The sequence below is a fragment of the Trachemys scripta genome, chromosome 1, assembly GCF_013100865.1.
Source record: "Trachemys scripta elegans isolate TJP31775 chromosome 1, CAS_Tse_1.0, whole genome shotgun sequence".
NCBI lineage: Eukaryota > Metazoa > Chordata > Testudines > Emydidae > Trachemys > Trachemys scripta.
In genome coordinates this window covers 223,685,915-223,698,515 of record NC_048298.1, presented here as the reverse complement: position 1 = coordinate 223,698,515, position 12,601 = coordinate 223,685,915, and the positions used below count along the sequence as shown (strand labels likewise).

The 12,601-nt window shown below is 44.5% G+C and overlaps 1 protein-coding gene across 1 annotated transcript in view; it reads left to right on the top strand.

Annotated features, from left to right (window-relative positions):
* Positions 1-1,583: 1,583 nt before the first annotated feature.
* Positions 1,584-12,601, top strand: part of LOC117870381 (CD99 antigen-like) — a 34,699-nt gene continuing 23,681 nt past the window's right edge. Inside the window, exon 1 of the mRNA XM_034757518.1 lies at positions 1,584-1,860. Coding sequence (XP_034613409.1) covers positions 1,800-1,860 — 61 coding nt within the window. The 5' untranslated portion in view covers positions 1,584-1,799. The remainder of the gene's footprint in view (positions 1,861-12,601) is intronic.

Sequence of the window (12,601 nt, the reverse complement as noted above, 5' to 3'; positions counted from 1 at the left end):
GAGTTTCTGATGTCCAAGCAAAGGAGGAGCCAGCCCTCTGCAGCCAAGATTGGCAGGCTTCTTAACATATGTTTAATTTTAGATAACCTTTATCAGTAAGTGCAGAAAGAAAATGTGGCTGGATGAAGGTGTGGCCTAGCCTAGCAGACCCTGCATTTTAACTATCAAAGCCTGAGGCCTTGGTTACACTTGAGAATTCACAGTGCTGCCGCAGCACTTTGTAGTGTAGTCGCGCCACCAGCGCTGCGAGAGCTCTCTCACAGCGCTGCAAGTACTCCACCTCTCCGAGGGGAATAGCTTGCAGCGCTGCGAGCGAGCATGCAGCGCTGCAGACGCTGATTACACTGGCGCTTTACAGCGCTGCACTTGCTGCGCTTGGGGGGGGGGGAGCATTTTCACACCCCTGAGCGCAGCAAGTTGCAGCGCTGTACAGCACCAGTGTAGCCAAGGCTAAGAGAGGATTTGATTCACCTAGTTCATCTCCTTTTGGGATTTATTTTAAATATCTCCCATGTTTGCAGGTAGGCCTGTGAGAGCTAGATACTAGTGAGAGGTTTTAGAACTGCAAAACACAAGTCCCGATGTCCAACATCCTCCCTCCATAAAAGTTTGAGTGCTTTTCATTGTTGGATTCCACCCATCCCCAGAGATAGCATGAAATCTGAATCTGGCTTTTGACCCCTCTCCCCTTCCACTTCCTACAATGTCTGTGATTCAAGAGATCCTCTCTCTTTTCAACAAAAACAACAAGGAGTCTGGTGGCACCTTAAAGACTAACAGATTTATTTGGGCATAAGCTTCCATGGGTAAAAACCTCACTTCTTCGGATTGTTTTTGTAGATACAGACTGACACGGCTATCTCTTTTCAACAGGTATGGAGACAAAAGGAAAGGTGTTTCCCATACCATGCTAACCTGAAAGAGACCAATCCCTGCCAATTCACTTTGTGGAGGCAAGAAACTTATACCTAGCAGAGTCATCTGAATCTGGAAGGATTAGAAAGATAATATATTTTATTGGACGAATAAAAGATATTGCCTCACCCATGTTGTCTCTTAGTAATATCCTGGGACCCACATGGCTATAACTACACTGCATACCATCCAGGGAGGACGTCAGTTTCTTTGCAGGTCCAGAAAAGAACTCCCTGCTGCCGCTTTTGCCAGACAGCAAAGTAAAAAACCGGTTTTGGCACCTATTGCGTTGAGTCATTGCTCTCTCTCTCTCTCTCTCTCTCTGCACCAGTTTCTGGCTCAGATCTACACTCTGACAACCCTCCTGCCCTCGCACTGCAACTCCCCCCCTCGTGCCCGTTAGCAGCCTAACATGCCGGGTGCACTCCCACGCTATTTTCCGCAGCTCGGGGACAGCCTCTCCCCATCTGCACCGCACCCCACCCGCTAGTCTCCCGTGACCTAAGGCGTGGCATGCCCTGGCAGGCAGGCACTGTCCCTTCTCCCACCCAGCGGCCGGGGTGGAGGTTGGCCCCTTCGTCTCATTGGCTGCCGGGGGCCAGCTCTCCCTGCGGATTGGCTGCCTGCCTCTGGTAGGTAGGATTCTTGGAGAGAGGGGACAACTACACCCCTTTTTTGGCTGCGGGGCTCGCGCTGGAATTGCTGTTTGTGCAGCAGATCCTGTGCGCGGGGAGGGCTGTGGCTGCTGCCTGTGGCGGGAGTGGAGTTAGTGGCTTGTTGGAAAGAAAGTTAGAAGAGAGAGAGAGTGTGTGTGTGTGTGTCGGTGGGCGGGAAACCTGTGGGGAAAGTTTGCCCTTTAGTCTCCGGAGCGGCAGCAGCGGATCATGCAGCGGGGGAGACTCACCCTCCTAGTGTCTCTGGCTTTTCTTCTGCTCCACGTGAGAGGTAAGAAGGTGGAGCAGACGCTGGGGGAAGAGGGTCGCTGCAGTGCACCTCGCCCTTCTTTCCCTTTGCTGCGGCGGGGATCTGTGGCGGGGGTTTTCCTGTGGGGCTGCGCTCCCCTACGCAGCCCTCCCTCCCTCTTGCCACCTGGGGTTGGGTGCTGGGAGCTGTGGCCCGCTGCCAGCATAGACTGAACAAAGGAGCGGCTGTATTGGGGGCGGGCAGGAGGATGGTGGGCGCCCAGACGGGAGATCCGCATGACTATGTGGCTCTCAGGGCGGGGTTGTAGCGCAGACGGGGCAGTGTCCGGAGCTCCCCTTTGTCCATACAGCGGTGCGCGCCCAGGGGGGTGGCCTGTGCCGGGACCCCTCTCGCTGTCTGTACGGGCTGGCCGCCGCTAGGCGAGAGCGAACAAAGAGCGGAGCTGCGGGGTGAGCCCCACGCGTGGGTGCGCGCCCCGGGTCCATAAATGGCTGGTCCACCACCCCCGACCGCAGCGCTGCCTCCCTAGGTGGGATGAGTCTGCCTCTGCTCCCCCAGTGACAGCCGCCCGAGAAGCCCTCGGAGGAGGCAGCCGGATTGGAAAAACTTCCTTTTCTGCGATCGGGGGCTGGCACGTTTTAGTTGGCGACTCTCTTTTATTTTATTTTTTTGCGGTGGAATTTAATTCCTGGGAAAATTGGATTTGCAGTGATGGCGGGGAAATCGCCTTTACTGTGGGCACTGAACGTGGCGCTACTGGAAATGAGGCAGAGGGTGATGGGGGAGGATTGACCACAGGGCTGGGACATGGAAATAAGCCAGGTATATTACGTTGGACCGGTTGGCTTGCTCATTGTCTGGTTTGGGAGAACGGAAAGGATCTGGGAGTTGTCTCTTTGTGTATTGCTAGCCTGGGGAGGAGAAATGCTACATACTTGTAAGGCTGGGGAATCCTTAGCTGCCTTCCTGCCCCACCCCAACAGCGTGGAGTATCTAGCTGACGTCTTTCAGGGGAGGTGGGATGCCTGAAGTGCACATCATTCTCCCACTAGATCTGCACAGAGTGGTCCTCTTCACATTTGCCCGTTGAACCATAGATACAGCAGGGGTACTGTGGACACTTACAGAGGAGGTGATGTTGCCCTTTTAAAAAAACTTGTACAGTATGAAAATGTTTATTTTTTTCACCTCTCACTTTATATATTGTATGTACCAAATTAGTTGCTGTGTTTTCATTAGTTTGTGCGTAGAATGCCACTGGGAGTTTTGGCACAGTCAGAGTTCTAAAACAGCTTCCATTTTAGGAAAGAAAGAGGAGTTACTTTAAGTCGGAGCAACAGTTATCCACTTGCAAGTTAGCTTTGAGTTATCAGCACAATTACTATACTATGGGAAACTTCAAGGTAAACAAACAAAAACTTTACTGACAATTTCCCTTTGATTTTAATATTCTTATGAGCAGACTTTTTTTTAGCCTTGAAACTTTTGCCCATTTTTTTTGCACAGAATATTTATTTAAAAACAATAGGTTGAATGCTAGGATTCTGATGCATTATTTGGAGAAATGCAGCTACCATAGCTAAAACTACTCTATCCAATAAGAACTTATGTAATCTCTGTTGGCTAAGGTCTGATGTGATACAAGGATATGTGACACAAATTGTTACTTACTTTGCACAATTTGTCACTTAATTACTTCTTGCAAGGATGGTATTATTTTTGCCGCACCAAAGAAGGCTAGTTGATGCTACGTAGTCATATATTTTTCCTGTCAAATATTTAGCAAAACTGTTAGTTTAAAATCACTTGTTGCCTCAGAGCTTCAGAGGACATGCAGTAGAGCAGGGGTGGCCAATCTGTGGCTCTGGAGCCACATGCGGCTCTTGAGAAGTTTAATATGCGGCTCCTTGTATAGGCACTAACTCCGGGGCTGGAGCTATAGGCGCCAACTTTCCAGTGTGCCGGGGGGTGCTCACTGCTCAACCCCTGGCTCTGCCACGGGCCCTGCCCCCACTCCACTCCTTCCCGCCCCCTCCTCTGAGCCTGCAGTGCCCTCACTTCTCCCCCCTCCCCCCAGAGCCTCGACACAAAACAGCTGATTGGGAGGGAGGGGGAGGCGCGGTGGGTTGGAGGCCTTGGGAGCGGGGGTGGGGGAGCTAGTGGGGGGCTGCTGACCTATTACTGTGGCTCTTTGGCAATGTACATTGGTAAATTCTGGCTCCTTCTCAGGCTCACGTTGGCCACCCGTGTCATAGAGGGAGAGGAGGATGTTAAGTGTTTGACAAATCTTTGCAAGAAGGTAAATTGTTCTGACATGATCAGTAACCTTAACTCACCTTGTTTTGTCCAGGGTTACAGTTCATAATGTGAATGCATTATCCCAACCAAATGAAAAAAGACACAAATAAGATCCTAATTTTTTTAAACAATATTTGTATGCATTCATGCATGGTATGAAGAAAGCTTCAGTTTTAACCAGTGTGAAGCTACTTTAAATAAAGCAGTTTACATCAGTTATCTAAATCACTTGATTTTAAAATATCATCAGTCTAAATCAGGTGGAGGTTTGGCAAAACTAATTTGAAAACTTCTGCTCTTACAACATTAGGCTAAAAATATATCCTAAATTTTGAAATGGTTTTTAAAATGCCACTGTCTGTAAGGTATCTTTTTTGAAGCTTCACTACTTTGTCAGTATCAGTTCTGTAAATGTAAGGCTCTGATCCTGCAAATGCTTAAGCAGTTGTGTAACTTTACTCACATGAACAGTCCCATTAACTTCAGTGGGGACTGCTCCTGTTCTTAAAGTTAAGCATGAGAGTTTGCAGCATCCGGGCTAGCACTGTATTTTTTTTATTCAATGTTGCTCTAAATGGCATAAAATCTTTGTCATTCCAAAACAAAATTGCTTTAGTGTTAACAATGTTATAAACACAGGCCAAATTTGTTTTAAAATAAGAGCCTAACGTTAAGCTCGCATTTAGACACATGCAGGTAAGATTTTCAAAGCGTAAGGCAGGGGGAGGGATAGCTCAGTGGTTTGAGCACTGGCTTGCTAAACCTAGGGTTGTGAGTTCAGTCCTTGAGGGGGCCACTTAGCCATCTGGGGCAAAATCAGTACTTGGTCCCGCTAGTGAAGGCAGGGGGCTAGACTCAATGATTTTTCAAGGTCCCTTCCAGTTCTAGGAGATCTCTATTAATTTATTTTATTTATAACTTCATAGCAGAAAAAAATCTCTATGTAGTAGCTGAAATTTTACCAACAATTAGAAAATTAAAGAAATAAATACAAAACAACTATCTCATCACTTTAAGACTATAAAATAGAAAGAATGTAAAGAACTAGAAATTTATGAATAAAAATTGTGATTTTAACCACCCTGGCCTCAACTGTACACTTCTTTAGTTGGTTTAAATTCAGACTTTGAAAAAAATGGTCAAAATACAGTTAAATTATGCATTTTAATATTGAGAGTATGTGGATCAAATTCCCCCATGCATCATTCTGAAAATGTAATTCCATATTAAATGAGCAGTTAATGATTGCATTTCCTTTGGGTACTATTGCTGTTCGCCAATTTCTGGTGGGGGTATCATTTTATAGAGCCACACATACTGTACTATGAAGCTGAAAATGTGCAGCAGGCTATTCTTTACCACTGTCACTGAAAAGAGTTCAGTTCTGTGACTCAGACTCTGAAGGCTTTTACTTTTTACACTGATAATTTACATAAAAGGACAACTGTGCATGCTAAATCAAAATGACTTCATTGCGGCAGTGCAGAAGTTCTTTGAAGTCATGACAGTGTAGCTTGGCAACTGTTGAACACTCCTTAGCTCTACACTGCACAGCCAGAAACAATTTATAGATATTAATGTTTGCTGTTACTACTTTAACATGTCACATGGGGTGGCAGCTATACTTAAAATGTTTGTCCTTGTTTGATTCTTGTTACTGTGATCCACGTACTGGGGAAGGCATTATTTGTTGGGAGGATACAGTTTAGTACAAAGCTACTGTAATTGCCATGTCCTTTATTCATTTAGTATTGCAAGAAGATGAAAGGTTTCAGAGTAGCAGCCGTGTTAGTCTGTATCCGCAAAAAGAACAGGAGTACTTGTGGCACCTGAGAGACTAACAAATTTATTAGAGCATAAGCTTTCGTGGGCTACAGTAGTTAGTCTCTAAGGTGCCACAAGTACTCCTGTTCTTTTTAAGAAGATGAAAGTGCACCCAGAAATCTACTAGCCAGAGACCAATAGGTCAAGAGTGTGTAAAGCATATGAGGGGAGGGAGGAGGAGGGCAAGTCACCAGGGAGTTCCAGGGGCCAGGGTTCATTTTCAGCTGGTAGAAAAGGGGAGGGTACATGGGTTTGTACCTGGTTGCATTTACTTTTTCCTTAGAATGTGGGAGAGGGGAACAACACTTCATCTTCCATATGAATCTCTGACTAGTGTTTGATAAATTTGAAATCCCAGGGCTACTTGTTGGGAAAGGAGCAAGTGGTAGCAGCAGCAGCATTGAAGTGCTCTGTCTGCAGACTCAGACAGCACCACAACAGTTAACATTTGGAAGGTTCTTTGCAATCATAAGGAGACTGCTAATGAAAGCAGAAATTATGTAAAAACTGGTACATTGACACTTCTCAAATATCCAGTCTTAATTCTCTTCCCCTAAGTAGGTTTCTATCATCAATATACAAAATGTCAAACGGACACTTATAAAGAAACATCTTTAGCTGTACTTGTTAAAAGGCAAAAGTCATTAGTAATTCAACTGGTAATTCACTCCACATGTTAACTGGTCTCTAGCCTTCTCACATTTTGAGTCTGTTAATAGTCTTTCTTCTTGGATCTCTGCCAGCAGTTTTATAGCTATTCCTCACCCAACCCCAAATGTATGCTTATTGTGTACAGTAGAACCTCAGAGTTATGAACACCTGAGTTATGAACTGATCAGTCAACCACACACCTCATTTGGAACTGGAAGTATGCAATCAGGCAGCAGAAGAGACTAAAAAAAAAGGCAAATGCAGTAAACTAACTGTGTTAAATGTACATTACTACAAAAAATAAAGGGAAAGCAGCATTTTTCTTCTACATAGTAAAGTTTCAAAGCTGAATTAAGTCAATGTTCAGTTGTAAATGTTTGAAAGAACCACCATAACATTTTGTTCAAAGTTATGAACATTTCAGAAAAAACAATGAGGCATCCTTGTGGCACTTTAGAGACTAACAGATTTATTTGAGTTTAAGCTTTTGTGGGCTATTTCAGAGTTACAAAAAACCTCCATTCCCAAGATGTTTGTAACTCTGAGGTTCTATAACTTTCAGCTTTGTGCAGGATGGCGGGTGAGAATACTTCATCCACAAGATCTGTTCACAAGAAATCTTTTTAATCCCAGGTCTTTTCTTTTGAATAATAGAATTTTGGTCTAGGTAAAAATAAATTTTGGGGTGTGTTTTTTGGTTTGTTTGTTGCTTTTCCCCTCTCACACAGGATATCCATTGTCTTTTTTGTTGTCTACTAAATCTTAGTTATTTGTCTGAATAAAAGGTTCCAAGTTGGTATTTTTATTACACAAAAGCTGTTTGTAAACTCCAGAGCTTATATTGTCTGGATTTGATCTGTTGGTGTTTTAGTTATAACATTCTCTTCTCATGCTGGTCCTTTTTATTTTAATTTTAAGCTAGACCATAGACATTCATTTCAACTTTTTCTTTATTTAATTTTTGCTCCAAACTAGTGAATTGTTTCACAAATAGAAATTAAACTGTGGGGATACAAAAGTTATTTAATACAAAGTTCTCTACCTAAAGCTGTGTCTGCAGTTTTAAAACAGAGCATATCTAATAGGCTTGATGGTAATGATACAATTGTTGGTAGAGTTTAATCTTAAAGATGCCCACTCCAAAGAATTACTCTTTCAATCTGTGGCGCCTAGTGCACAAAACAAGTTGAAGGAATGGAAGTGCCAGATATCAACCCTTATTTTGTCTTCCTACTCCCTGCCTCACATTTGGGGTAACCTACATTTGGGGGGCAAGGGAGATAGCATGCTTAAGAGGTGGGTAGCAGAGTAGGGTTTTGGTGAAAGGTTCTTGGTGAAGGGTTCTGTGAATCTTGTGCAAATGGCTCTTCGAAGCTGGTGAAGAAGAGTCTTTGCTCAGACCCACGTTCTCAGTTTTACTTTTTTTCCTTTTGTTTATTCCTCTTTTCTATTACACTCCTTCAGTATTATATATCCTTTCCTCCTAACACCACTCATCCACATTCTCCCTCTTCCACCAATCCCCAAATCTATGCACCCTCACTGCCCAGCCCCAACACAACACTGTCACCCACATCTCCAAATCCTGTGCAGCAATCCTGCATCCCAGTCCCTCTTCCATCACCATCCCTGCTAACTCCCACACATACATAGCCGTCACCGCTTGAAGCAAACCGCTCCATGATTCCCTCCCCACAGCAACTCTGCACCAAGGTTTCCCTTCTCACATATACTACAGCCCACTATCATTCTCCCCTGCAGCAGCCTTCTCCCCTCTGCAACCCCCTGTCATTCCATTCGTCTCCCTGCCTTTCCCACAATGCACCTGGGAACCCCCACTGCTTCCTACAACCACTCCCTACAGCAAATCCCTGGTTTCCTCTTGCTACCATCTCTGTTTTCCACTTCACTACCACCCACATGGCTGTGACCAGGAAGGCAAGGGATTGCAGCAAGCCCTTTTGAATGTCCCATGTCTGCAACCAACAATGGTGAAATTTGTGGTGGGAGTTGCTTTGCCTTTGGTGACTAATGAAATTATCATGTCAGAGGCTTGAAATTTCATCACGTTGCCTTGATCAACATGTATGCCATATTTCACAGGCAGAGGCGGCTTCAGGCACCAGTGCAGCAAGCGCGTGCCTGGGACGGCAAGCTGCGGGGGGCGGCGTGCTGGTCGCCGTGAGGGCGTCAGTCAGGCAGCCTTCTGCGGCATGCCTGCAGGAGGTCTGCCGGTCCCGTGGCTTTGGCGGCAATTCGGCGGCGGGTACACTGAAGACGCAGGACCGGCAGATCACCCGCAGAAATGCCGCCGAATCCGCGTGACAAGCGGACCGCCTGCAGGCGTGCTGCCAAAGGCCGCCTGACTGCCGTGCTTGGGGCGGCAAAAAACATAGAGCCGCCCCTGTTCACTGGAGGGCTAGGGCATTTTCAGGGCCACAATGAATCCCCTGGTGGCTGCAGGCTGTATCACACTGTATAGTTTAACCACTATGCTTGCAACCAGATCATGCAAATTGATCTTTGAGAGTGGATGCTTATACCTGTATGGAGACACTCAACTTCATTGAGTTTCTGGGTACATGCAAGCATCTGGCCACACTGAACCTATTGATGGAGTCAGAGGAAGAGACTGGCGGATGGATTGTCAACTTATTAATTGTAGTATAATAGAGTGGAAATGAGTTAGGATTGTCTGAGTGACTTGCCGTGTATTTTAGTAGTTCATTGTAACTTTTGATTGTTTTAGTGGAATAGTAGTCAGAGTGTGGGATGGTTGCTGCTGAAGAAATCAGAAGTGGCTTTTAGAGATAAGGATGGAAGATTTAAACACACAATTGCTGTAATTTCTGGGCAAGAGCCAGTACTCAAGGTGCAGTTCCCTTGTAAGTGTTAAAATGTTGCAGTCACTTTCTTTGGGGTGGGATGTGTGTTTACTAATCACAAGACACTTCATAGCTACACAGATAAAATCTTTATGAATATGGAAATTAAACTATCAGGATCTGGGTGCTGTCCTTTGTTATCATGAACCATGATTTACATTAAGTCATGGTTTATGACTTCTTACCACTTGGTCTTTAAAACATATGATGTTCTGTTCCCTCTCCCTAGCAAACATGGGAAAGACACTGAAGTGTACAGGAGTATAAAATATTCTTTAGTGGAATGATAGGCCATCCCAGTAGTTAGCTCTCTAGTGAAGAAAAATTGGCATAAACCACTCAGTGTGAGTTTTATTTTCCTATCTGCAACAGTATTTGACAGTCTCATTCTGTTGTATGGTGTCAGGAAGTTAACTGTCTGCTTGGGCCAAACATTCTTCTTTTAACGAACCTGAATGAAACTGATTTCGGAACTGTTTATCTGTTAATTTCCTTTGTAATTGTCACAATTTGTCAAGTTGTAGAATTCTTATGAGTAGCTTTAACATTCATGTGAGGAAACTGCTGATGCCTGAGATACATAGGGCTAGATACCCACGAAGTACTTGTGAGAACACTGAAACTTGCCCCTAAACTTCTCTGTCCTGGTTTGAGATACGTGCTCTGTTGCCATGAAAATCTCATGGGAATAATGTTGTCTGCTTGTGATCCCCACATGAGGAATACAACACATTAACATTCCTTGAGGAATGGGTAATGGTCCTGGAAGCTCTGTAGTTCCGATATTTGTATAGTTTTCCTAAATAGAAATGGAAAAGAGTATTGCTGTAACTGACAAGGTTCTTGTTGCCTTAAAACCAGAAATCGTCCATGAGTAGCATAATAAAGGAGGCTACTGATAACTTAGCGTTGGAAAGGGCAGAATGAACAATGAATTGACATTGACAGTTTCTTCTTTGGTGGTGATGGGATGTGTGGAGGAATGAGAACTTTCTGATAAGTGTATCACTGGTTAAGGAAACCTGATTGTAGCAAATCCTGTTCATTGTTTATCACAAGTCTTTGCTAGGTTTGTACAAGTTTAAAATAACAGTCCTTGGACAAGTTAAACTTGGAAGCTGTGTGCTGTAGATGATATAAATACTGTGAAGGTTTGTTTGTATGCCTTTTGGTCATGGAAAATGAATGAAGCTATTATAGACTTTCAATAGCTGGATTTTAAAATGCCAGGGGTGGAATTTTCAAAGGAAACTAAGGGAATTAGATGCCCAATTTCCATTTAATTTCATTGGGATTTGGGTGCTGAATTCCCTGAGGTTTTTGAGTGTGTTTATAAATGATGCAAAAGCAATATAAAAGAATATAGGGATTTCCAAAAAGCTCTAGATTTGAAAGTCTCTTGCTCTTGCAAATCCTGTGACTTGGATGCATTATAAAAGCACTTGGTTTTGTGGACTTATCATTGTTGCTAGTATTTTCCTACTTATTAGCAACATGTGGTAACTTCTTGGAAAAAATCTTTCCACTATATTTAACTCTTCCCTGCAGAAATTGGGGATCATTCCCTGTACATCAGCTGTAGCCAGTACCTGAATTTGAACCACTTTCTAAATGTAAAGCTAACTTTTTCTTGGGGGAGGAGGGTCAAATGACAACATTCAACTTTTTAAAGCAACAGAGAGTCCTGTGGCACCTTTAAGACTAACAGATGTATTGGAGCATAAGCTTTTGTGGGTGAATGCCCACTTCATCAGATGCATGTCATGCATCCGACGAAGTGGGCATTCACCCATGAAAGCTTATGGTCCAATACATCTGTTAGTCTTAAAGGTGCCACAGGACTCTCTGTTGCTTTTTACAGATCCAGAATAACACGGCTCCCCTCTGATACTTGAGCTTTTTAAAGGAAAGCTGAATGTTACATTTGTTGTGGAGATGAAAGTATTTGTTTTTGTTCTAAAATAGTAAGCTGACTTAACCTTAGATTCAATTTAGGCCTTTTCTACACTGCAGAGTTTTGTCACTAAAAGGCGGCTTTTGGCGACAAAATGTGGAGGTGTGCACACTGCAATGCCACTTTTGGTGACAAAAATCTTGAGTTTCAACAACAAAATAAAACCACCTTGATGAGAGTCATAAAGCTTTTTGTGGCAAAGTTAAAATGACGAAGTGTCAGTGTAGATACTGCCATTCATGACATCGCCAGAACTGGCCTCCCCCAGTATCCCACAATGCCTGCGGTGACTGTTCTGCTCACTGTTTTGAAATCTGCAGGCATGTGCCCCTCCCCTTTCAAAGCTCTGTTCTGACAGCTGGGCGTGCAGCACTGCTCTGGGCAACAAAGAGCAAATCACTAAGGTGGAATGCTGCTCTTTCCCACACTCCGAACACAGAGGCAGGCAGGCAGGGGCGGATGTGTGTGTGTGTGTGTGTGTTTGTGTGAGAGAGAGAGACTGCTGTGAAGAGCCATGGAGGGAGGTGGGGGCTGAAGCCAGGGGTGTCTCCCTCCGACTGCCTCAGGACTGATTGCTTCCTGCTGCTGTCTGAATTTACAAGACAGCATGCCGACACTCTCCCCCAACACACACTGTCTCTTCTCCCCCCGCCCACACACACACCCGACATGCCAAACCTGTGAAAAAAATGTAGAAATTGGGCTTGTTTTTGGCTTAATTGGCTTGTGAGTTGCTTGTTGGCTAATTTTTGGCTTGTTGATTGTTTGGTTTGTAGCTTGTTGCTTCATTTTTTTGATCTGCTTCCAGCAAGCTGGGGCAAGGAGGTGGGGGGCAAGCAGGGGCAATGGGGGGAGAGAGTCAGGGGTGCACAGTGGGCCCACCACAGTTCCAGACTGCACGCCAGGGGGATCTAGTCACAGAGAGTGTTGGGGTTCTTAGGGATTAGCTTGTTTTGGCCTTGTTTTGAAATGGGATTAGCTTGATTTTTGGCTTATTGTGAAAGTCGGGGTGCTTATTTACCACGTGAAAATTGGTAACTGTGACACACATGCTCCTTGTCACACACTCTCCCTTCTCTCTCCCCACACACTTCATTTGAAAAGTGGCTGGCAATCTAATAGGATGCTCATGAAACAATGGGATTGAGAA